Source organism: Alternaria hordeiaustralica, assembly GCF_023758085.1.
Source record: "Alternaria hordeiaustralica strain BMP 2776 chromosome Unknown scaffold_37, whole genome shotgun sequence".
NCBI lineage: Eukaryota > Fungi > Ascomycota > Dothideomycetes > Pleosporales > Pleosporaceae > Alternaria > Alternaria hordeiaustralica.
Genome location: NW_026056809.1, coordinates 132,466 through 157,223, shown reverse-complemented (window position 1 = coordinate 157,223; position 24,758 = coordinate 132,466). Strand labels below are relative to the sequence as shown.

Below are 24,758 nucleotides of genomic sequence, written 5' to 3'. Positions count from 1 at the left end.
GCGTGTGCTGTCACAGGTGCAGAGGCCGCGGACCATCATGCATCCTTTGCTGGTAACGAAGAGCGGGGTTAGGAGGTAGATCCGCACACACCGGAAGTTCGATCGCACACGTGTAAAAACGGGCACTAAGGAACCGACAAGCATTAGGCTGAGACAAGAGGAAGATCTTTCCGACCGATGTCATGGGATGCAGGGGAAAAGATTGGCGGTGGGTAGTCACGATAGGTCATTTCAAGGCTCAGAAGTTGTGAAGTCGTAACTGTTCATTTCCGCAAACAATGTATGCTGTCCCGTCTCGCGAGGGTATAGTGATATAGATAGAACGCCGTAACTAAGTAAACCAAGGAGCCACAACCCACGCACAGCGTTCCTGCGCACTCGCCCAACACCGACCAGAAAAAAAAGAAGACGTAACGAAAGGTGAGATCAGAGCCAGCTGATGCTACAGGCGTCGTGCTATTGCGCAAGAACCTTGTCAACAGCAGCACCGGCTAGTAGCTGAACGTCTTGTATGCTGCCCTTGACGTCGATGATCTCCACATCCTTCAGTTGCTTGCACTCTGTCTCGTCGGGCTCTTCCAGCGCAGCGAACTGGCTCTCAACCATGGCGTCCTTCATGTAGTGGCCTTGTCTGGCGCGGACGCGGGCGAGGAGGGTCTCCATGTCGGAGCGGAGGTAGACGAAGTGTACGTTGGCGTTTGGGTCCTCGTCGTAGAGGCGGGCTGTGCGGATGACGTCGCGGTACTTCTTCTTGAGCGCACTGCAGGTAACAACGACGCCCTTGGCTCCGTTCTTCAGTGCAGTGATGGCCTGGTCTCGTAGAAGGATGAGCCAGTCCCAGCGGTCTTCGTCGTTGAGAGGGATGCCGGCGGCCATCTTGTCGATGTTTGCTTTTGGGTGGAACTGCAAAGACGTCAGTACGCATTAGATAGATTGAGAGGGTATGGCTAACCTCGTCGCCCTCGATGTAGTCAAATCCATATCGGTCCGAGAGGTGCTTTGCAACAGTGCTCTTGCCGCACCCTGCTGGACCGGTGACGATGAGGATGTGGTGGTGGGTTGAAATGGTCATTTTGGCGGTCTCGGTCTCGTTCATGACAGCCATGGACTTGGATGGCGAGCCTGTATTGGAAGCCGGTGGTGTAGGTGGTGATGCATATTGTATGGGCTTTGGCTGCGATAGATCGACGGTTTGCATCATGGTGGTACAGAGTTTGGAGTTTGAGTCAAACTGTTGTGGAAATGAGTGTTTGTAGTACGTGAGGCTCTTGTATGACGCTAATGCTTGAGTTGGGCTCCCGAAAACAAAGGGACGGGTGTCGGGTAGGGTTAATATAGTATATTGCGATGTGGTCGGGACCAAATATAAGTGTATGCAGACTGTAAGCAATCAACGGCGCCCCGATGCGCGCTGGGGCGTGGTGCGTTTTAAGGCGTGGGACCTTGGAATACTGGTCTGGAAATTTCTCCCGCAAGCCATGACGGCAACGGCAAGGGTGAAATGCGATGGAGCTTGTCGTTATTCTGGGAGCCAAGCCACGATGGCACGCTCCGAAAAGCAAACAGCGAATGGCGAGCAAGGGCGTGTAGCTAGTTTCAGTAACAGGCCCAGCCGGCTGTAACAGCCGCGAAGCCGGGGCTGGAGAGAGAGAACTTCGGCGTTTGAAAGTGGACCTGTCGCGTGTGGGATGACGAGTAGCGCATCAGTCTCCCCGCATGAGGACCCCAGTCCTTCTCAGGTACTTATGCATCCCGCATGCCGGTGACCACGACATGCCAGCGCAGACTTGAGTTCTGAACGCCAGGCAACTGCAGGGCGCTCTGCTGAGTAGATTGCGATTCGACTGAGTATCTGCCTGGAAGCAATAGACTTCAGCTCACCGCTTTGACTCGCGGTACGAAGCTGTTTGATAATGGCGCGTGGGGGTTAGGCGAGGAATCTGAAAGTGCATCGGGCCGGTGAGGATCGAGGCTGCGAACAGTCTTTGAGTTGCGATTAGTCGATTAGTCTTTGGGGCGGCATCCGGCAGATGCTCCGGATAGTCCAGACGGGTGAGAACGTTTGAGCCAGACGTGCAGACAGTCCCGATCAGTCACGACGCCGCGATATTGCAGCTGCTCGTGTGCAGCTCACCGCCAAACGAGTGCATATTTGCTGTTTCGTATGCAGGTGCCTATCTCCGCAGGCTCGGGAGGGGCAAGTGGAGGACCATCTGACCCGGCGAGAGCAGCAGTCAGACGTGACGTGGACCCAGTGAAGAGTAAAACAAGGATACCTGGGGGTGAACATGACGAGGTGGTGTTGGTGAGGGATCGGGGAAGGCGGGGCAGGATGCGCTCACGTGACGGGCTCAACAGGGACAAGCGTCATCAGCTGTTGCCATGGATCTGGGGCGCAGCTCTCCACACCACGGCCATCCAGTCGAGCGCCGCCGACCACCGACGCGACGAGTGCCTCTGATACCGCTTCCGAACACGCGCCAATCCACCGGCACTTCTCTGGCCCGGCATGTCGTACTTCTTCTCGACCCCGGTCGACATTGACATCGTGCTCGAGGACCTCGACGACCGCTCCGCCGTTGATGTCAAGCTCGACAAGAACCGCAAAGAGAAGGTCCCGCTGTACCTGGATGGCGAATCAGTCAAGGGCCAGGTCACCGTGAGGCCCAAGGATGGCAAGCGCCTAGAGCATACCGGCATCAAGGTGCAATTCATCGGCACCATTGGTAGGCATCCGCCGTCCCGGAGCTTCACCATAGCTATATCTCGGCGCGCAGTGCTGACATAATGCGCCAGAGATGTTCTTCGACCGCGGAAACCACTATGAGTTCCTCTCCCTCGGCCAAGAGCTCGCAGCCCCCGGCGAGCTCCAGCACCCGCAGACGTTCGACTTCAACTTCAAGAACGTCGAGAAGCAATACGAATCCTACAATGGCATCAACGTCAAGCTGCGCTACTTTGTGCGCGTCACCGTGTCGCGGAGAATGGCGGATGTAGTCAGAGAGAAGGACCTCTGGGTCTACTCCTACCGGATACCGCCTGAGACCAACAGCTCCATTAAGATGGACGTCGGTATCGAAGACTGCCTGCACATTGAGTTCGAGTACTCGAAATCGAAATACCACTTGAAGGACGTGATCGTCGGCAGGATATACTTCTTGCTGGTACGGTTAAAGATCAAGCACATGGAGTTGTCCATCATAAGAAGAGAGACAACGGGGGCTGCTCCCAACCAGTACAACGAGAGCGAGACCCTGGTGCGCTTCGAGATCATGGACGGCTCACCGTCGCGAGGTAAGCACGATGACTCTGTTGCGACAGGCATTGCTGACGACGTCAAGGCGAAACAATTCCCATCAGGTTGTTCCTCGGAGGCTTCGACCTAACACCCACCTTCCGTGAAGTCAACAAGAAGTACTCCACCCGATACTACTTGAGTCTAGTACTCATCGACGAAGGTATGACATACGCACATCTCTACGCAACTGTGACTGACCTGTCTCCAGACGCCCGTCGATACTTTAAGCAATCCGAGATCGTGCTATTCCGACAAGCACCGGAAGGCCTGACGTTGGCCCAGGAGCAGAACAAGCTGATAGCAGTGTCGTGAGGACGTAGATAGAAGTCACTGCATGAATACCTGGAAGCTGTTGAGCGTGGGGTGTGGGATCTGCCAAAGGCTGCCCATCGACCCACCATGGGAATGTTCGGACCTCGGGATCGGGCTCAACATTGTACTATCACACCGCGGCGGCGGGAGCTTACGCAGACACTGGGGCCTTCTTCAGTGCATGGATGGTGCATGTGTAAATACAGCAATGCAGTCCTCCAGGGACGGCAATGTCGCAGGGAAATCATCGGGCAAACGTAGAAATCTTGGCCGAGTCTCCACATTACGATGCAATAGTGCGTCTTCACCTGCATGATCGTGGTGCACCATCGGCTCTGGTCCCGAACTCTCTGTTAGAGAAGTGTGGCTTGTGTGATTGTCTAGGTAGGCCATGAGTCGGCATCGCCGCTGCCGGTTGTTGCGGCCTCTTGAGCGTTGTTGTGCTTATTGGTCGAGGCTGTTCTCGAGGCTCTCGGATGATCTGCACCTAAATACTCCCTACGCGGTTCCTGCATCAATTCCTCTTACACTTTCCGAGGAGACTTTTGATGACTCTTTCGCTCACAACACACCATAATGTCAATCTGTCGCTCCGATTATGTCGACGACAAAGGCTTCAGCTCCGCGGAACGCGCATGCGACCCACAGTTAAGATGCCGATGTTCAGCAATCTCACGATCCGCACGACGCCACACTTTGCCGCAACCCTGAGGATCGCGATGGAACCCTTCTTATCAGGGCATACCCACTAAAGCTGAGTTCCCGAAACGGTACGCACCCACTCAACATGAAAACCCGTCCAAATGATTGGAATGTGTGATTCCGCGTCACCAAGAGTTGCTCCGAAATAATGGGGACGTGGGCGTACTAGGCAAAAGCTTCCCTGCAAATGACGTTTTGCATGGAATTCTTCACTTTCCCATGGCTTAATCGCGGGACTACTTTTTCACCATGTTGTACACTTGGCACCTCCCACGCCCCTGTTTTACTCCCACGTCCAGTACATATCAGAATATAAGGTTGTCAGGGTCTGCTTGCCTTGAGACGTAGGAAGAAACGAGCATACAACATGTCGCAACAACAGCCGAACAAAGCAGACAACAGTAAGTTACCGAACAAGTTCGATTTCTCTTTCGAAAAATTTGAAGAGCTTGTTTCTCATCAGCATCATGACATTACATGTACTAACCTTCCACAGGGCAGCAGTCAGATTACTTTACATCCCAAAGACCTGCAGCAACGCCTGAGCCAAGACAGCAACCCACGGCAACACGCATGCCATCGGGTTTGGCACAAAGTCGTTCCAATGCACCAAGTATAGGAAGACTTGACACCGCTCGTTTGGAGTCACGACCCGAGAATGAGCGCAGTACCACTACTGCAACGGGTATGACCCAAATGGGCACCATCAGAAATACGCCTACTGCTCGAAAGAGCCGGGCAACTCGCGAGAATGTTCGGCAAGAGCCGCCGCGACGACCTGAGAAGAAGCAACAGCAGACTGTAGACGTCGAGAACGACTACTTCTCACTGAACCCTTGGTACAATGAGCAAAAGTCAAAACCAGTCTTCGGTTTGGGCGCGCCTTTGCCACGCACTGTACGTAAGGGTATGTGGTGGGGAAGAGGCGACCTGCGCAAGTCTCTGTACCGGGTCGACGAAGGAGATGCAGATGGCATCGCTCGACAAGATGGCTTAGGCTTCCACGATGGCAAAGGTAAGTCTTCATATACTCCTTTGATGTGACCTCCTTCAAGAATAATCATTCTGACTAGAACGTGGACAGATTTGGAAGAAGACTCAGAAGACTCCCAGGAGACGCTAGACGGCGTTGGTCGCCCACACCAGCGACGCGACCCCTCGCACTTCCAAACAACAGTTGACGGCCGCAATGTCAACATGAAACGCGTGCCAACAAGTGAAGCTGATCAGGTGCTTGGCCGCAACCAAGAACCGAACGCTCGCAGCCATGAACATCATGAAGGCCAGGAACGTGCGCCCGTAAACGAGCACGGCTTGGAGTTTTCTGATGGACGTGGGCAGCAGCAACACTTTGGTTTGCAAGACGGTCTTCCACCGCTCCAGGAACACGATACGAATATGTCTTCACAGACTAAGCAGGAAGAGAAAGAGATTCAACAACGGGAGCACGAGGCAGAACGAGAGTTCTACAACCAGTACCGCAACCCAATTGCTAGGCTGCGAGCCAAGTACCCACAGGCACCTGCCGAGTTCCTCGCCGTACGTATGATTCTTATCCCAACGGTAACCTTGCTAACGCCGTGTAGACGTTCGTATACCTCCTCATCGGACTTTGCGTTAATCTTTCAGTCGCCACATCTCAAGAAGGCACCGGCAGCTTCGAGACCCAAGCCTGGGGATGGGGCTTCGCAGTCATGATTGGCATCTACCTCGGCGGCGGTGTCAGCGGTTCACATCTCAGTCCCACAATCTCGATCTCGCTATCCGTCTACCGCGGTTTCCCCTGGAAGATGGCCATCGTCTACATCTTCATGCAGTTGCTGGCGGGACTTTGTGCCGGCGCTGTAGCTTACGCGTAAGTTCAAATCTTCTGCCGATCAAAATGCCTCAGTTGCTAACTCTGTGTTAGCCTTTACGCAGACGCTATTCATGCAGTGGACCCCGGTCTTACCCTGGAGATGACCGGCAAGGCTCTCTTCCCTCAAGGACCCATATACTCCACCGCAACCGGCTTCTTCAACGACTTCGTCTACATGGCCATCTTCGTCTGCGTCATCTTCGCACTCGGAGACGACCAGAACTCGCCTCCAGGCCAAGGCATGACAGCCTTCGTCGTCGGTCTTACAGGTTTCGTCACCATGATCGGACTTGGCTACAACACCGGTCTGGGTATCTCGCCCGCGCGCGATCTTGGTCCCAGGCTCATCGGATTGTGGGTTGGATACGATTCGGCCTTTGAGAACGGGTACTGGGCGTATGGTTCTTGGGGCGCATCTATTGCTGGTGCGCTATGTGGTGGCTTGATGTATGATCTTTGCATCTTCGTGGGTGGAGAGTCGCCTGTTAATTACAGGTGGCCGCAGCCGGGGGATATCAAGTGGAAGGCCAAGGAGAAGAAGGATAAGGCGAAGGATAGGATTCAGCAGGTGGCGTGAACTTTCGCAAGTAATGTTAATAGTTGAAAGAAAACAGTTCGATGCATTTACTCGGTAGATTTCTGGTGAAGATGTAACTGCGTCGGTTGATGTGCGAGGAAGCTTGTGCGGCTCCGGGAATAGGACGACCGGAAACAGAGCCGCTGCGCGTCATGCCCAACCACCGATCCGCAACTTCTCCATTGGATATCTCACGATCATGACCTCTGGGGAGAAGGCCACATCCTATCGGAAGCTACACCGACGGATAATCGTACGCTGCGCGCAAACTTATTGCTAGCGATGAGCTTTGTGATGGTTCTGGTGTCGCATCTGCCGCATACCTTTCACCGCCGTCAACACATTGGCCACCATGCCATGACAGCAACAACCAAGAACACATGACAAGAGCACTCTGCAGAAACAAGAAGAATCACTAAAAGATGTCTACATCCCCACACACATCCGACACGACCCCGTCGTCAAAGCCAGAGATGCTCCACCAAGAGCAGAAACAACCAGACCACAAAATCGGCATACGCTCACGCCTTAAACACTTCACATTCGCCTGGTTCCTCTCAACAATGAGCACAGGCGGTCTCGCCCTCGCCATAGCAGAAACACCGCATCAATTCCCCGGTACCCATCCCTCTTCCATCCCGTCGCGCTTGCCAATACTAACAAACCCACCCCCCAGGCCTCCACCAAATCGGGCTAACCCTCTTCATCCTAAACATCCTCCTCTTCCTCGCTCTCACCACCCTAACAGCCCTCCGTTTCCTCCACCATCGCACCCACTTCCTCTCTTCCTTCCTCCACCCCTCCGAATCCTTCTTCCTCGGCTCCTTCTACCTCTCCCTCAGCGTCATCCTCGCCGGCATCCAAACCTACGGCATCACGCACGGCCCCGCTTACCCCTGGCTCATCGACGCCGTCTACTTACTCTACTGGATCTACGCGGGGGCCTCTCTCGTAAACTCCGTGTTCCAGTATTGGATATTGTTTCAGTGGGGAAAGGTCCGTCCTGTGCCGCCGCTGCCGAGTCTATTCTTAGCGGGGTATTCGGCCATGTTGACGGGGACGGTGGCGAGTCTTGTGGCGGGGAGCCAGACGGATGGGCGGAAGGTGATGGTGGTTGTGAGTGGGGTTGCGTGGCAGGGGTTTGGGTGGTGTGTTAGTCTCATTGCCATAGTCGGTTTTGTACGCAACTTGTTAGACAACGGGTTTCCGCCAGCTCAGTTACGGCCTGCGTTGTTTATACCGGTGGGCAGTGGCGCGTATACGATTGTTGCGTTGATTGGGCTGGCGAATGCGGTGCCGGAGGGGATGGAGGGGGGCTACTTTGCGAAGCATCCTGCTGCGCCGGAGATACTTCGTGTTTTGGCGCTTTTCACGGGGGTTTTCTTGTATGTGTTTAGTTTCTGGTTGTTTGCTATTGCGCTGCTGGGGAATCTGGGGGTGGTGGGTAGGATGCCGTTTAGTCTGACGTGGTGGGCTTTCATCTTTCCAAATGTGGGGTTTACGCTTAGTACGGGTGTGCTGGGGAGGGAGTTGGAGAGCGAGGGCATACTGTGGGTGGCGAGTGTGATGACGGCTTTGTTGGTGGTGATCTGGTTGGTGACGGTTGTGGGGTGTGTGAGAGCTGTGTGGAAGAAGCAGGTTGTTTGGCCGGGGAGGGATGAAGATAGGGATCGTTGAGTAGTTGAGTCAACACACGGTTGTGAGTGTATATCTTCATGGAAGTGGATTGGCAGAACGTACAACTGCGCACGGGGAAGATGAGCAGCTCGGTATTCTTTGCATCATGATTCTATTCCTGTACTCCAGATTAGTAGTTGCCACATACATGCCATCGAAACCCAAGGATTAGGCCGCTTCTAGAGAGATGTATACTTCTAGCTAGAAAAAGTCATCGATTGAATCCGTGGGATGTGACCCAAATGCTAGATAGCCTGGCCAACCCATTGCTCCCACGCCTCCACCCCAGCATCCACATCCAAAATACCCATATAATCATGCGTCCTCTTCAACACAGCCCTACTCACCATCACCCCCTTCGTCGCCGCCCTCCCCAAAAGATCCTCCTGCCTACTCCTCACAAAGCAGAACTGCGGTAGATAATGCTGCGAGTTGACCTCCCGACCGTTGTCCAGCTCTACCGCATTGCTCTTCCTTAACAAGGGACCCAAGTGCCCCACAATAAGTGTTTCGAGGGCGATATTTGGGTTTGTTGTGTAGAGTTCGCCGAAGATGAGGTTTGCGAACTTTTGCACTTGTAGCGAGATCATGGATGTGTTCCAGCGGTTGCCGTAGCCGTTGCCGAGGCCGCCGACCAGGGAGATGCGAGAGCGGTGGACATGGAGGGTACGGAGTTTGGGGAGGCGGCGGAGGGAGTCCTGTGGGGAGTTAATATGTGCTATAGTGACTTGACGGGTTGGTAAGGCTTACTACGAAGTCTCTCAGGTTGTGGTACCATAACCCATCTGCCATTATAAATTCCTCGTCGATCCCGGCGGCAAATTGTTCGAGATTTGGACATGATCGGCAGACAAAGTCGAACTCTCCGGCGTCGATTATCTCGGTTTTGGAGTATAGACTCAGGCTCGTGAGCTCCTTGCCTCTACTTTGTAGGTACTGTCTCAACCCTGGTGGTAGAGCTTCGAGATCGTAATGACCAAAGTGCAGACTGCGCAGGTTTGGACAAGATTTCAAGAAGTTGACCAAACTTATGTTGCGCTCGTCATCAGTATTGATGATGCCAATTCGAGGCACAAATTCGTTCAAGGCAAGGTGCGTAAGATCGAACTGCTGGTTTGGCATTGCATTTGTCATGTCCGCCAGTAATCCGAAGGCTCCGGCGCATTCTACTAGGTCGAGCTTTCGCAGCTTGCTGAAATCGATGATTGTCGATAGGGAGTTGTACACGTGCATCAATGTCAAGCCAGTCAATCTGAGTTCTTTCAGTGGGAGTTTGGACTGATATGGTGGCCATTCGTGGTTCCGGAGCAGCTTGGAAACGTCAGTGTCAATGTTGGCGCTCAAAGACAGGGATTGCAGGTTGCTTCCGACGGCTTCAACATAGTCGAATAACAGGTCGTTGAGTGACGACCCATCGAGGATATACATGTCCAGTTGTTTCAAATCCGTTTCGCGTTGATACAGTTCTGGTAGTATGTTTATAGAGTTGTCGAAGAGACCCATAGTAAGACTGACTTGGAGGTCTGTGATATTTCTCTGGTTCGATGCGAGCTTCTTATGCAGCCACCACGGTAGTGATCGTCGACCGAGGAAACTGTCGATGTGAGCAGGTAACACAGGACGGAATGTGTAACTTCAGCCCTACCGGAATGTGCGCAGGGAATTCGCCGGGATGAGATCCAAGACCTGCTCAAGTCGACTGTCGCGTACTTCAGGATCTGCATTCGTGGCGCCAGAACCGGTCCAACATTTGAGGTCAGGTAGACCAACACTGCCGTACTGTACAGATGTAGTTTCTTCGGCGATGCACTCATCTTCCACGACAAGTTCTCTGGTATACTGGAGGTTCCCTTGTACGTTTCTCAGCAACTCAAGGATGTAGTCAGTGTTATTTTCGCTGAAGAGGCGGATGTCGATGCGCTTGTAAAGCTTTTCGAGGGCGAGTTGGTTGAGCTCTTTCGACACCAAACATAGTGACTTTAGATCGCTTCTGGTGTTTATCTGCTGTGTTCAGTATATCGCATGTAGCGAGCGGCGACGCGGGTAGCATACGTAGTTGAGTACTCGTCTCTGGCAGTCGGTGTTGAGTTGCAACATTGTTGTTGCAGCTCAAAGAAACGCGATAGCTGGAACCAAAGATAAACTGCTTGGTGGCCTCTTTCAATACACTTGGTACATAAGAGGGGTTGTAGCGACCACCCTTGCAGTATGCATCTAGACGCCGCGGAGCCAGAAGGATTGCATCCACCCTTGCTAGACCTGCATCCAATGCTATCGTGTCAGCGCTCAATTGACTCTCGAATGAACAACATACATTAGCGCTATGTATGCCGCGTCCGCCGGCAATGCATGTCGTTGCGGCATGTGTGAAGCTACCGTGAAGGAACGACGAGTCGCATCGGCTACTGGAGCCGATCATGGTCAGCGTTTGGTTCTTGCCCCAATGAGGAAGTTCCTTGTGGCTAGTTCAGGTTAAGCCTGCTTCGCAACATTTTACGCGAAGCGCTCTAGGAACTGCATATTGGACCTAGAGTTATCGTACCAGAACCGAACAAATCGAGCCAACTGAACGGTGGACATCTGATGGGAACTGTATACCATGATTTCAGATGCAATGCCTTCGCGGCACTGGGGTGGCTAGAATGAGCTATGTATTCGCTGCATATATTCCATCAAATGTTGATACATAGACAGCACCTAAGACGCTGTATGCTTCGGGCTAAAAGATCTTTTTGATGACGTTCTCCCTCGACCCAAATCCTCACATCGTTCGAGTTGCCCACGCCTCCCATTCATCGGCGGCAGTACGGTAGTCGACTTCCAGAATATCTGTGTACGGTTGCGTTTCGCGCAACATCATCCTCGTAACAGGAACCGCAACGGGGACGGTACGACCTAGGATATCTCTTTGCTCGCCTCGGAGAAAGCATTGCTGCGGAAGTGGACGCACGAGGTCTAGGTTTTCTGGGTTCCGCAAAGTCGCAACATGACCGATCACCAGAGCATCCAACTTCGATTCTGGACCTAGAAACTCAAAGACTCGGTTTGCGAAGGTTTGCAGCTGTAGGATCAATAGTGCGGGGTCCCACCCGTGTTTGCTCTGCCCCATGCGAACGCAGTGTGGCACGCGGAGGTGGAGCAAGCGTACTTCTCGGAAATACCCTATCCAAGTCTGATAGATGTTAGATATCATGCTCAAGATCCGCCACCACCTCATACAAGGAAGGAACTTAATGGGTCTGCAGCCTAAAGCACGATGCAAACGTGCAAATTAAGCGAACTAACGTCTACGCAGACTCCAGCGTGTTTTGTGGTCTCCTTGAACGAGGTGCCGCTCTGAATGCGATAGCTTCCACTTACCATAAAGATCATAAATCTGGCCTCTTCATTCCATAGGCCGTCAAGCATCAATGCTTCCTCGAAGTACACCGCAAGCTGTTTTACTTGTCGAAAGGATTCCTGGCTTACCCGGTACAGCACATCTATAACGTCGTGGTTTAATTGGCCCCAGTTCCATTGTTCGACGTGGTAGCTCAGACTTTGCAAATTGTGCCCGCGATCAGTGAACGGCTTTAGGAAGTCGTACACATCAAAGTCGGATGAGTGGTCGCCGTGCGGGTAGTGTATATGGAAGCTCTCAAGGGGTTCGCAGGCCTTGTATATCTGATTCAAGGATAATCGCAGAGGAACGAGCTCAGTGGATTCCGCGATGTCACCCGCAATTTCCACAGCAATATGCTTCAAACGAAGCTTGTTCTCCTCGCTACTTTCGGCAAGCTCCTGGAGAAAGTAATGGGTTCCGCCGGAGTTCCCGAAAAGCCCTAATCGCACAAGCTGATGATAGTTGACAATTATAGAGAACTGTTCGTAAGCGTTGTCAAAGATAAAATTGGACAGCGTGAACTCTTCGAGCTTGGGTGTGCATTGGGTGTATTCGTTCTCCTCGCCCATTGCCCAGGCATCCAGTTCCGTACTGATATCCATGGAATTGGCTGCTGTCAGCGACAACGATTTCAAGTTGGCGCCCACGGCTTCGATGTTCATGTACAACAGAATGAGGCTTGTTGAATTATCGACATAAAGATCGAGGCGTTGCAGACCACAGAGTATCTGGGGTAGTACGTCGGGCGATCCGGGATCGGTGTATAAGCCTATTCGTAGGTCTTGTATTTTCGTCTGGTAGTGGCGCAGATGATTTCTAACCACTGCCGAGAGAGGCCGCCGCGAATGGTACCTGATCTCATCAGCATCCACATCGAATGCTAGCGCATTCGCTTATTAACTTACCATAAGCGTTCTAATTGGTTATGATGCATGGTTTGCAGAAACGCGTAGGCGGCGTTGTCTTTCTCAGACTCAGTTAGGTAAGTAGCATTACTCCGACGATCCAGAATAGGTGGACAGATCCGTCCGGTATGTATCGTGTAGAGTTCTTCGCCAATCGCTTCGTCTTCGATGATAACCTCCTTCGTGTGCTGGTAATGTAAGCCAGCACCTGCGAAATTGGACTTGTTGAGACGATCGACCGCACGCTGACTCCATAGGCGCAGAACGATGCGCCTATATAGAAGCGGATTCGCGAGAACACGCAGAGCTGAGCATGTCCTACACAGTGATGCGAGATCGCTCTTCAGGGTTATCTGACCTAATCAGTATGTGTTTTGAAGCCAGCATGCGCACTACAGTAGCGTACGTGATCAACAATCCTTAGTTGAAGCTCTGTCGGAATCCCCAAGAGATTGGGTGGATATGTGGGTGGCTGTCCCGAGATGTCCATCGGGTCTGTAGACATTTTGAAGCGTAGAGGTTACACAAGGTAAGACAAGTCTGGGTGTTGTGCGGAAGCGCGACGAGTTCACGGATGGTGTGCGACGCGACACCGGTAGCGGGGCATGGCTGGTTTTGGTATTGCCGAAGTTTTACCGAATGCAGTGGCACGGTTATGAACCTTTTTTCTGGGCTTCGCGCTCGAACTCAAAGCCTTATGGCAAGCGACTTTGGGCACAAACATCGGTGGATTAGTGGGTTGATAATGATGGTTGTATTGAACTCTCGCGCATGCTCGAGAAATCCACCCTCTCGGCGATGCATCTTCTGCCTTTCGGCGCTCTGACGTACGATTGTTCCACTTCCCAGAGCCAAGGTTCCCTGCATACTCCAAAATTGAGATCAGAACGGGCTGGGACCCACGGAGTAGTTATAGTGCTCGAGAGCGAATACTCATCGCGTTCGTTATACACCTCATATCCGATAGCTAATCGAGTTGCTGATAGTGGAAGCCGTGGATTGTGTATGCAACGTTGCTTCCTAGATAGGTGGGCGTTGTCTGGTACCCCGGAATAGATCAAAGAATACCCAGGTAGATACCTTCCAAGGCTGTGTTCGCGCCCGTATCGCTATGATTCAATTGGGACGATTCCATGTGGTACTTTGTGCAAGAATGGATGCCTGGTATTTTCCTGCACATATACTAAAGTTCGGGTTTGAATAAATTTCTCTACGACGTGAACCCACTCGACTTTCAAGACACCTAGCAGAGGGCTTTTGATTGTTTGAGACGTCTTTTTAGATTTTAGATACACCAGTAACGCTGTTACTACAAAATCGTGAAGCCACCAAGATGTCGCACAGTCCAAAAAAAGAATCCCGTGTTGTGGCCTTCCCTACAGCACCCCACACAAGAAACTTCAATAACCACATACCTTCCACGCCCCTACGCCACTGCCTCCCTTCCCCCTTTCACTCTTACCCCCCGTGCAAAAAAAAAACAGCAAAAAAGAAGATTCACAACATCTAGCTGCTCTCGGTTTCGATCCGAGGTCCTCCGGGTTATGAGCCCGGCGCGCTTCCGCTGCGCCAAGCAGCTTTTGTGGTTGTTGATTGATGGAGTCTTCACGTTTTGCAACAATTATATCATAATAAACGGGATCGCATGAAGAGCTGAGCGTTAACTTCTGGGTGGGGATCTTGGATGTGGGCGCACAAAGAAATTCAGTGGGTTGATAAGGGGGGCGAGGGGAAAATTTGATAGGCGTGGTGGATGTGAGTCATCCGATATCTGGGGGTTTGGGAGGAACTTCAATTTCATGAGGTTGCACATTAATATAAACCTAGGATATCCAAGGTATCAACAAGTCGATTGCCATAGTAAAACTTAACACGCAATAAGTAAACGGCGTAATTGACGTAAAATGTCAAATATCACGACTTTGATCGAAACCACAAACGGAAGCCCATCTCCCAAGACCAACAGTCCAAACTTCATTACTCCAGCTAAAAAACAACATTGGTATCCTAACGCAAACGCCCAATATCTATATCACACAGCGACAAGTCCAACACAACCCCAACCTCTCCAACCATCCCCAGCTGATTCACCTCAAACCCCCCTCGCCTCACACAAATGCCCACTCTTACTCAACACGGTCCCCAACCCCCTATGCACCTCAACCTGAAACCCCTCAAACGGCACCCTCTCCCCATCGATACTAATATACCCATCCCTCTGCTCTTTCGGAATAATCCTATACGCACTAACCTTCTGGTAATCCACATGGTCCATATCAAAGAAAGAATGGTTCTCCACGGCCAGCAGCGTCTTCACAGCCGTATGTCGCGCGATATCGCCGCGGATACGGACGAGGTCGAGACACCCGTCGGAGGGAAGGGAGGCAGGGAAGAAATTTGCGTCCGGGGACATGTAGGCGATGTTTCCGGCGTAGAAGTTGCCGAGGTGGTCGTGGGGGATTAGTTGCCAGCCTACAGGGAGGGGGTCGGTCGCTGTGCCGTATTTCAGCTCTGGAAGACCGGTGTCGAGGGCGGGGAGGACGCGGTCGTCGGTGCTGCGAGGTGGTTTTGCGCATTCGGTGCGGTAGGCTTCGCGGACGGCGGTCTTGTTGTCGTACTCGACTTTTACGGCGATGTCGGCGGGGTAGCATGTCTTTTTGAAGAGGCGGACGAGGAAACCCCAGGTGAAGCGTGCGCTGCCCATCCAGCGCAGGTGTTCTGTCGCGAGGTCTGTTTCGGCTACTATGCCGACGGACTGGGAGAGGAAGGAGAGGGTGCGGCGGTCGCCTTGGGTTATCGAGGAGAGATCGAGCGGGGTGCGCAGGCCCTTGACGACGGCGAGGGCGGCGAGACTGGGGTCGTCGGTGCCGTTGAAGTTGAGGCTCATGGCGTTGCCTGAGCCGCAGGGGAGCTGTGCGACGGCTACTTTCTGGAGCGCCCGAGCTGCGTCGGTCCTCTTGCCCAGCCCGTTCCAGACTTCGTGTGGTATGCCGTCTCCGGAGCAGCAGGCGACTACGTCGTATGCCTCGATGTCCATGTTCTGTGCAATCTCCACGCCGTGGCCGTTGTGCTGTGTCTTCTCCACGTCGAGCTCACAGCGCGCAGCCGCCAGGATGGGTGCAATGAACTTGTGGTATGTCTTGACTGCGCCGCCCTGGCCGCCAAACGGATTGACGAGTACCTTGATTCGTTTGCGCCGTTGCGACGCTCCGTATGCGCGATCGAGCAGCTTCTCTATCCATGCTTCCGTTATGCGACTGTCGGGTTTGTCGAGGGAGTAGCTGATGATGGCAGGGCGAACGGCCTTCTTCGATGTGTTTTGCGCATACTGGACGGTGATATGTCCATCCTCTGAATGCTCGGCCCAGAGGATGTTGTAGAAGGGTATGGAACGAGTGGATTTGTTCTCTGCGTCGCGTAAGCGGGTGTTGGTGTCTAGACGCGGTATTAGCACTTACTGCCAGCAAGAGACAGACCGCAGCAGCTGGCGCTTTTGCTATCTAGGAGTGCTTCGTCTGTGCTGTGTGAGTGTTGCGCCGCTGTGATGTTTGAGTAATCTCCCCACCTAGTACGACCAAGGAGTCGGTCCCAAGGGTCAGGGAGGCGTTTCTGCCCACAGCGAGTGTGTCGGGAACATTCATCTGCTCCTGGGTGGGTGCCGAGTCGGGCGACGGCTGCGAAGGAGCGGCGTTGGTAGTGAGCAGCGGGTCTCTGAAAGGATCGTCGGAGCCAGCCAGCGAAGCCATGATCAATGAAATGTCGCAGGGACGACGCGCAGCATGCTGTGAAGAGGGCAAGAGCGGGATCAGGAGTCAGTTGGAGACTAGACCAGCGCAAGAGGCACGCTGACGACGGTCATGTCACGCTCACGGGTACCGTCCCTGTCGCAAGGGCGCGGATCCTGGCGGATAGTTGGTGCTAAACAAAAAGGAAACATTCCCGTTGGACCCTGCACCCTCGCGAACCGAGGCATCCCAATCACGAACCAGCCAAGAACGTGACACGAAGCCACTCTTCCTGTGATGCTCAGAGACTGTGATATTGGATGTGAATTTGAACTCTTGTCTGTTTGATACGGCAATGCTACATTAACATTCATCCATCCTACCCACATGTCTATCGACCCAACGCGCCGTACGCGAAGACCTGTAGACGAAAGAAGCAACCAACCTTCCTTTTGCTACCGTTTCTTAGTAGGAACGCCCATCTCCCGCTACCCCGGACGTGTGACAGTGTTTATTAGCCAACAAATCATGCCACACCGACCTTGTTCAGACCCTTCAACGACCCCAGGCTCAACGCCAAGCCTTGGGAGCGACTTCTTATGCGCACAAACCCAGTAATAGGGCCATTGTCACCTTCCTTTTCGATACTCAAGTTGGCGAGAGCGTCCTCACCTGCTTTCTGTCAGTATTGCCAATGTATAAAAGAATTTGAAGACATACCAAATACACTCCTGGCGTACAAGTTCGCTGACAAGAATTGGCAGTCGCCCTTCATTGACGCCTCTGGAGTTAAGCAGCTCATGTTGGTGCATGCCATGAGTTGCTTCAAGAAATCGCGCAACGTCTTGGCCTTGGAATTGATGTTGACCTTATTCTCCCATTCGAACTCGGTCCACATTGTCCGGAATTGCGTCTCTGTGCATTGCGCGGGCTTGATGTAGTCCATAATGTCGACGTGGACATCGTTGAGAATGACAACGTTGGAGTCAACACCCTTTTCACTGTAGGATATTAGCAGCTATTGCAGAGTATTGTTGCGGATGACTTGCCCTTCGTAGATGATGTTCCCAAAGATGACACCGGTATCGGTGGATGAGACTGTAAAAGTAAGTATGCGAACCGAAAAGCGCAAACGGGGAAGGTCTACCCTTGATCGTTGCTTGGATGTTGATAAAGTCGTGAGGACCAACGTTTTGTGTTGAGGGACGCTCGACGACCTTGAGGTCACCAAGAGTCGCGAATTCGATGGTGAGATTTTGTAACGTCTCAGTTGTTTGGTTCACAAGCAGGACATCAAGGACGATATCGAATTGATGGACCTAGCAGTGTTAGTAGATACCTTCAGTAAGTCGGGCTGACGTACCTTGACATATGCTTCTGCGTATACCGAGTCGGAGAAACCAGTAAGCTGCACGACTCGACTGAGCTTAGATGTGAGATCCTCAGTCGCAGTGTCGCCTCCGGTTGCCCTTTCGAGATCTTGCTCAATCTCGTCGCTACCGTCCGCATCCTTCTTCTTTAGTTGGCGGATGTTGAAAGAGTCATCAACATTGACAGCCGACTTCGCGCGCTCGGAAGCCTCCTTGGCGGCACGCTTCTTCTCCTCTGTCTGAACCATAGTGCGGAAGGACTTTCGGGTGTCTTCCAGGAACACTGTCTCGAGCTCCTTTCTTTGCGAGAACTCGGACAGTGAGCGAACACATGACATGATACGGTCGATGGAGTCCTCGTCGATGAAAGTCTTGACAAAATGCGATTGGCCAACACGGATGATCGAGATCATGATGAGCATGGCCTCAGCGCGGAGGGCGTTTGTGCGGGCTTCGTTCTTTGAGATCTCTCCATAGCGCATGACGAGCTTGGTGAGAGTGCTAGACAGTACTGTGGCAAGGTAGTAGTCGCCGTCGAGGAGGAGCTGACGTAGTGGGGGCTTCTGTGAGTTCTTGACTGCTTCCAGTTTCGCTTTGGCGGCGGCGGAGGATGTCAGGGCGCTTTCAGTCGCATAGGTACCGTCAGCGAGGACCTTCCTTGATCCAGATGGAGCTGCCGCCTTTGCATGTCCGTTGACTTGCTCACTGCTGCTCTCCTTGCCCTCCGAAGCATCGTCCAAAAGCTTTTGCTCGGAAGCAAGTATGGGGATTTCGCCGAGCGATGAGCGGATGCCCTTCCACGCATCTTGGATGTCCTTCGCCTCCAGCGAGAACTCTCCGATGATCCAGAGAACACCCCGGTAAACCTTGCCAGCACGTACTTCACCAAGAGTCGAAACCAGTCGCTCGATGATAGAGGCCCTCAGATCTGGGAAGCGCTCAACGACTTCCTTGACGAAGGAAATGACGTCCACCGCGGATGCGTTGCTGCTGACATCGGAGATGAAGTCCATGAGCGATCCAACGACGCTGGCGGCGACTTCGGGGAACTTGATGGCTGCGGAGTGTATCGAGGAGATGAGAAGCGACCTGTATTCGGGGTTCTTCTCGTATTGTTCGTCCACCGTCTTCATGAGCTCCTTCTTCAGCAGCAGGACGACCTCTTCGACGTTTCTGCTTGAGATCATCTCCATGGCAATGTTGAGCGACTTCTTCCGCACATCCAAGTCGGTACTAGACAGAACGCGCAGGACCTCCATAGTCAGATCATCAAGGACGCCCTCATTCTTGTGTCGCAACTGCTCAACCCGCTCCAAGACGATAAGCTTGACGTTGTTATCCGGCTCCTTGATCGCCAGCTCCACGAACTTTCCAGCAGCTGCCTTGACTGCGACCGGGTTGCTTGTGAGGGTGGTAAGGGCGTGCGCGGCTTCGTAGATGACAGTCGATACCTGCGATTCGAGGAGGTCGAAGATCAGGCGGAGATAGCGAGCCTTGTTGGATGGGTTCACGATGGCGTCTTTGCGGATGAACTCCAGCTCGGCGAGGAGGAGAAGCTCTTCGTGGTTGGGTATAGCGTCGAAGACCGTGCTGAGGTATTCGAGAGCCTTCTCGTGGCTCACGGAGACGAGGGCGGCGAAGGCATTGCGCTTGCATGTTGGGTCGTTCTCGTCGTCGAGGAATGTCACCAGCAGATCGGGCGCATCTGGCATGAGCTCTGGAAGATGTGTGAAGATGGATGCGATTGCGAAGGTTGCGTTCTTTCGGACGTATGCGTGTCGATGTGTGAGGCATTGGCGCACCGGTTCTGAGAGTGTCAGCACAATTGGGCTAAGTATGGAGAGCAACATTCTTACGTAGTAGAGGCTCTACAAGCTCAGCGTCTCGTAGCTTGGTTCTGTTCCGACTATCAGCAATGCTCGGGAAGGTGTCGTGGAGGATCCTACACGAAGCGCAATGTGTTTCCTCGTACGTATTCATTAGGCGCCTGCAAGTCGAATCGAATCGCATTACTATGCCAGTTAGCAAGCTTCATGTGGTATAGTCTTTTGAACTCACCAGACGAGAATCCACTCCTGCCTTAGCTTGCCCTGGGCGTCGTGCTTGGGGCAGACCTCGAAGAAGAAGTACATGAGCTTCTTGAGCGGCTTCGACTTGCTGGGCATGACGAATCGGATAATGTGCATGAGCAGGCCAGCCTGGGGGTCGCCATTGAGCATAATCGAGAGGATCTTCTTCTGCAGAGCTGTCAGACGGTCGCATTCAGCGAGGCGGGGCAGTGCCATTGCGGGAGCGCACCATAGTCTCGATCTTCTGCTCATCACTGCCCTTCTCCAGAGCATTCTTGAGCTCGTTCTGTGATGGTACGTCGGCGGCATTGTCCTGGTGCACCTGGTGTTGCCCGTCAGCTTCCCCATACCCACGACCTGCCAGGTGTTCCTACCAGACTGTACGAGTTCTCGAGAAACGCCGCCATGATGCCGGGCTATGTGGTATATGGGATGGCCCCGGGGTGTACAGTGTCCAGCTGCGATAACGTGACTCCAGGTGCGGCCGTCAGCCCTCAATGTCCCGTGGAGTCCAGAATAAGTGGGATGGGCTACGTGTATCGATCGACGGGGGCGGTGGAGGGAGTCGTGAGGTTTGGCGCAGCTGCAGCCTAGCGGGGAGGGTGAAAGGACTGGCGTGGCCTGGGCGGAGAGGTGGCTTGTTGGAGATATGGGTGCAGTGCTCGTCGGGACTCTGTTTACCTCCAGGTGTCTGCTCGAGAAATGGTCGCTCCAGCGAAGGCCGCCTCGCTAGGCTTGCAGGGGTCTGGCCGCCAAGATCTCCAACCCTCTGCCGCGACGGTACATCAACACCACGACACGCGCACCCCAAGCACTGCGAATTCCTATACGCGCATCGTTAGAGCTCGATATAGGTAGTCGCAAACATGACAACCAACGAGCCATTTTACCTGCGTTACTAGTATGCAGGCTGTGGATTCTCAAGCACGTGCAGTTACTAACATTTTCGCAGCTCTGGTCACCAAGGCCGATTCGGACACGAGTTCTTGGGTGCGCAAAGCTGTTGCGAAAAGAGAATCACGGGTCTAACTTGGTACAGAGTTCGATTTTCGAGTGCTCGGAGATGGTCGCAGCGCATCTGCCCGTTATGCCAACAACTCAAACTACCGCAACGATTCACTTATCCGGAAAGAGAGTATGTCAATTCCTGCCTTTGACGTGATGTCTTGCTAACGCGCCGTTTAGTGTGCGTCAGCGATGCTTTGGTAGCCGAGATAAAGAAGATCGTTAAGGACAGTGAGATCCTCAAGTATGTGGAGGAACGGAAGTTACGTATAATCTTCTAACTCATCCCTAGGGAAGATGACACAAAGTGGCCCCAGAAGAACAAGGACGGTCGTCAAGAGTTGGAGATCCGGTTAGGCAGCGAGCACATCTCATTTGAGGTAGGGTGGTCCATCTTCCAAAGCCTTCTGTGGACTGACGGTGATAGACTGCGAAAATTGGCTCGCTCCAGGACGTACAAGACTCGTCGGACCCAGAAGGCCTCCGCGTCTTCTACTACCTGGTGCAGGATCTCAAGGCTCTGGTCTTTTCTTTAATATCTCTGCACTTCAAGGTATGCGATCAAGTGCACTCATGTCGAACATGAAGACTCACAGGGTTATAGATCAAGCCTATCTAAGCCTCTCGCCGCCACATGGAGGCACAGTAGCGTTGCTTTTGCCGACAGCGCACAGCCACGGGGTTGTGGCACAACCGCGGCTCGATGTGGAATGACGTAGGGACGGCGTACGGAGTCAACTGGAGGAACGACATCTGCTTGTGACTAGTGTCACCTGATCTGCGTGATCCCTTCTAGGACAATGGTGTATGAGAGGATGATGCTCAGGAAAGGGCCATTCGACCAAAATTCGTTAGATCGCGCGGGTCGGCTCGGAAGGTCAACATGGCCCACTTGGCAAGGAATGATAATACAAGTTACAGATGCGTTCGACGGCCTAGATAGAGAGTGTTCCAATGTGTCTAGGTTTGGCCCCATGTCATCCCACGTGAGTGAGCCTAGTGCGGCTTCCCCGCGTAAGTGCAGCTCAGTGACCCACTAACTTTGAACCGCCTAGACACCTCCGCCGAGTCCAAGTCATCCATCCAGCATGCATTCTTCCCCATCGCCACGCTTCTGGCTCCCGCAAGGCTTTATTGTATAATCGCACATTCATCCCCTGCCGTCCCATGTATAATCGCCTCGCACCTTCGCTGTAGTCTCGTCGCACCTGCTATCGGACCATGCCGACGCCGGATGATGAAGCCATGGTCTCGCCGGTGGAGCACGAGAGCATCGCTGGCCGCCCGACTTGTCCACCCGAGGAATCGCGCGTTATCGCGACCCACGAATTGAATGAGACACGGGGCGCCCACGACGACAGCGATGCCAGCGCTGTGCCCGATGTTCCCATGCAGCAGCCCACTCCGTCTCCACAAAACTCGCGCGAGCATACCCAGGCGCCCGACGATATCCAGACCAAGCTGCCCAGCACCGACAGAGACTCGCCCACCAGAGACATTCCCACGCCTATGACGGCGACAGACGACGGCACTGAAGAGCAACGCACCTCTCACGTCTCGCCGCTTTCTCCCGCTGCGCCAACTTCGCTGCTCGCCAGCCATCTATCGTCCCCATTCCCTGCGCATAGGGTACGTCAGACCAGCATGCATGCAGAACAATGCGCAAAGTAGACGTTGCTAATGCCGATGCAGTTCCTACCCAACACATCCTCGTCCCTCCTTCGGCCCGGCAGTCGCTTCGTGGGCACCCAAACCTCCGACCGCCAGCAGTATGACGTCGAAGTCGATATAAAACATGTCGACATGCGCGAGTCCTTCATGTGTGGATACTTGCGCATCAAAGGTGCGCACACATCTCCGCGTTGCCATGCAGAGCCTGTAGACTAATCCGTTCGCAGGGCTAACGGAAGACCACCCAAGTCTGACGACGTACTTCGAAGGCGAGATCATCGGAACCAAATACACCTTCATTACACAGCATCCGGAATGGGGCTCCAACGAGAAGGTCGACCGGCAACACTGGGGGCGGTTCGACGCATACAAGCCGATTGCTAAGTACTCTGCGCGCCAGGAACAAGTGTCGAAGGAGCTGAACCAGAGGGAACACCTCTTCATGCGGTGGAAGGAGTACTTCCTCGTGCCAGACCACCGGGTGAGGACTATAAGCGGTGCGAGCTTTGAAGGCTTCTACTACATCTGCTTCAACCAGCTCTCGGGTGGCATCGAGGGCATCTACTTCCATGCTAAGAGCGAGAAGTGAGTCTGACATCCCAGCCAAGATGGTCGCATGCTAATACTGCCCAGATTCCAGAAGCTCAATTTGAAACACATCCAAGATTTTGGGTGTCAAGGCGCGATTGAATTCCGATAATGTTGATGACTGAACGAGAATGACTGGGCATTTGGATATGGATTAGCATTAGGGCGCACACCTGGGCTTGTCTTCTTGTATCGATTTTTCTTCCCACGGACCGTATGCAGGGTGCCAAGGTCGTCGGGCTTTTTGTAGTAACGTCTCTGAGACATGCAGGTCGAATCACGTCACGCTACGCTTTGTCGTACAAGCAGTAGATCGCTGCGCCAACGGCTGTTTGCTGTGTTGCTGCAGATGTGGTGGACCAGAGACCCTGGCGCTAGCGAAAAACTCGCTTGATTCGTGATACGCAGCTAATCGACTATTACCTCAGCACCTGTGCATCTACCTTTGACCCTACTTTCTTGCACATTTGATAATCGCGTATACCAAAGTCACCATGCCAGGCGAAATAGCAAAGCGCACAAAGCGCGAGGAGTACAAGAAGTCGCTGCAGACGGAGGAGCAGCAGGGCGCCATGCCCAAGAAGAGGTTCTACAGGCAGCGCGCCCATGCGAACCCCTTCTCAGATCACTCGCTCACATAGTAAGATGATTTGGTCTTTGATGAGAAATGAACCTAACATTATGCAGCCCCAAGAGCCCCGCAGACATGGACTGGGCGAGTCTATACCCCATGTACGCCAAACATCCCAAGAAAGAGACGGAAGAAGGGCAGAATGAGTCACATGATCTCAGCATAGAAGAGGAACGGGAAGCAAATGCGATATCAAAGAACGTCGAAATAGCAGACATAGGCTGCGGTTTCGGCGGCCTACTCTTCGCACTCGCACCAAAGTTTCCCGACACATTGATACTCGGTCAGTACCCCATCTATTGTCGCCACCTCGTTCACCTCACAAGTACGCAAGTACACAAGATAACAACCAGCATCCCCAAACTAACACAAACCCACAGGCATGGAAATCCGTATGTCAGTAACAGAATATGTACAAGAAAAAGTCCGCGCCCTCCGCGTCCAAAACGCCTCATCCTCGCAGCTCTACCAAAACACATCCTGCATCCGTGCAAACACCATGAAATTCCTGCCCAACTTCTTCCAAAAACACCAACTCAGCAAAATCTTCCTTTGTTTCCCGGACCCGCATTTCAAACAACGGAAACATAAAGCACGCATCGTCTCCTACACACTCAACTCAGAGTACGCTTACGTATTGAGGCCTGGGGGTGTGGTGTACACGATTACAGACGTGCAGGATTTGCATGAGTGGATGAAGGGCCATTTTGAGCGTCATCCGTGTTTTGAGCGGGTGGAGAGGGTGTTTGAGGAGGGGAGCACGGTGGATGGGGTTGAGGGCGTGGGCATGGATGAGTGTGTGAGGTTGATGAGGAGTGAGACTGAGGAGGGGAAGAAGGTGGAGAGGAATAAGGGACTGAAGTTTGTGGCGTGCTTTAGGAGGAGGGAGGATCCGGAGTGGCCGTAGGGAGCGGGTGGGAGATGCTTGAGGCTGGGGAGGGCGGGAGGCTGCACTTTGTCTAGCATGCGGTGGAATTGATTGGTGATA

At 53.2% G+C, this 24,758-nt stretch overlaps 9 protein-coding genes and 1 non-coding gene across 10 annotated transcripts; 5 read left to right on the top strand and 5 right to left on the bottom strand.

Moving 5' to 3' along the window:
• Positions 1–456: 456 nt before the first annotated feature.
• J4E84_010176 (uncharacterized protein) lies at positions 457–1,201 on the bottom strand (the record flags this gene model as incomplete). Its single annotated transcript, XM_049392732.1, has 2 exons — positions 457–903; positions 953–1,201. The coding sequence occupies 2 exons, from the start codon at positions 1,199–1,201 to the stop codon at positions 457–459; spliced, it is 696 nt and encodes a 231-aa protein (XP_049239533.1).
• Positions 1,202–2,509: 1,308 nt separating this feature from the next.
• Positions 2,510–3,610, top strand: VPS26 (Vacuolar protein sorting-associated protein 26; the record flags this gene model as incomplete). Its single annotated transcript, XM_049392731.1, has 4 exons — positions 2,510–2,726; positions 2,797–3,294; positions 3,342–3,458; positions 3,507–3,610. The coding sequence occupies 4 exons, from the start codon at positions 2,510–2,512 to the stop codon at positions 3,608–3,610; spliced, it is 936 nt and encodes a 311-aa protein (XP_049239532.1).
• Positions 3,611–5,008: 1,398 nt separating this feature from the next.
• On the top strand, positions 5,009–6,747 carry J4E84_010174 (uncharacterized protein; the record flags this gene model as incomplete). Its single annotated transcript, XM_049392730.1, has 4 exons — positions 5,009–5,327; positions 5,397–5,851; positions 5,899–6,167; positions 6,222–6,747. The coding sequence occupies 4 exons, from the start codon at positions 5,009–5,011 to the stop codon at positions 6,745–6,747; spliced, it is 1,569 nt and encodes a 522-aa protein (XP_049239531.1).
• Positions 6,748–8,669: 1,922 nt separating this feature from the next.
• J4E84_010173 (uncharacterized protein) lies at positions 8,670–10,521 on the bottom strand (the record flags this gene model as incomplete). The annotated part of the gene is made up of 4 exons (XM_049392729.1): positions 8,670–9,122; positions 9,175–10,018; positions 10,070–10,425; positions 10,477–10,521. The coding sequence occupies 4 exons, from the start codon at positions 10,519–10,521 to the stop codon at positions 8,670–8,672; spliced, it is 1,698 nt and encodes a 565-aa protein (XP_049239530.1).
• A 3,697-nt stretch (positions 10,522–14,218) lies between these two features.
• On the bottom strand, positions 14,219–14,290 carry J4E84_010172. The gene has a single exon. It is a non-coding gene; the product is annotated as a tRNA-Met (tRNA).
• Positions 14,291–14,803: 513 nt separating this feature from the next.
• Positions 14,804–16,457, bottom strand: J4E84_010171 (uncharacterized protein; the record flags this gene model as incomplete). The annotated part of the gene is made up of 2 exons (XM_049392728.1): positions 14,804–16,146; positions 16,277–16,457. 2 exons carry the CDS (start codon positions 16,455–16,457, stop codon positions 14,804–14,806), a joined length of 1,524 nt encoding a protein of 507 aa, XP_049239529.1.
• A 505-nt stretch (positions 16,458–16,962) lies between these two features.
• J4E84_010170 (uncharacterized protein) lies at positions 16,963–20,282 on the bottom strand (the record flags this gene model as incomplete). Its single annotated transcript, XM_049392727.1, has 10 exons — positions 16,963–17,108; positions 17,157–17,437; positions 17,486–17,534; positions 17,584–17,755; positions 17,800–19,613; positions 19,663–19,703; positions 19,753–19,818; positions 19,865–20,043; positions 20,105–20,197; positions 20,250–20,282. 10 exons carry the CDS (start codon positions 20,280–20,282, stop codon positions 16,963–16,965), a joined length of 2,874 nt encoding a protein of 957 aa, XP_049239528.1.
• A 459-nt stretch (positions 20,283–20,741) lies between these two features.
• MNH1 (Protein mago nashi) lies at positions 20,742–21,499 on the top strand (the record flags this gene model as incomplete). Its single annotated transcript, XM_049392726.1, has 7 exons — positions 20,742–20,776; positions 20,828–20,865; positions 20,915–21,010; positions 21,061–21,124; positions 21,173–21,260; positions 21,308–21,433; positions 21,485–21,499. 7 exons carry the CDS (start codon positions 20,742–20,744, stop codon positions 21,497–21,499), a joined length of 462 nt encoding a protein of 153 aa, XP_049239527.1.
• Positions 21,500–22,101: 602 nt separating this feature from the next.
• On the top strand, positions 22,102–23,251 carry J4E84_010168 (uncharacterized protein; the record flags this gene model as incomplete). The annotated part of the gene is made up of 4 exons (XM_049392725.1): positions 22,102–22,509; positions 22,573–22,723; positions 22,779–23,136; positions 23,185–23,251. The coding sequence occupies 4 exons, from the start codon at positions 22,102–22,104 to the stop codon at positions 23,249–23,251; spliced, it is 984 nt and encodes a 327-aa protein (XP_049239526.1).
• Positions 23,252–23,633: 382 nt separating this feature from the next.
• Positions 23,634–24,677, top strand: TRM8 (tRNA (guanine-N(7)-)-methyltransferase (tRNA(m7G46)-methyltransferase); the record flags this gene model as incomplete). The annotated part of the gene is made up of 3 exons (XM_049392724.1): positions 23,634–23,779; positions 23,827–24,053; positions 24,151–24,677. The coding sequence occupies 3 exons, from the start codon at positions 23,634–23,636 to the stop codon at positions 24,675–24,677; spliced, it is 900 nt and encodes a 299-aa protein (XP_049239525.1).
• Positions 24,678–24,758: the final 81 nt, after the last annotated feature.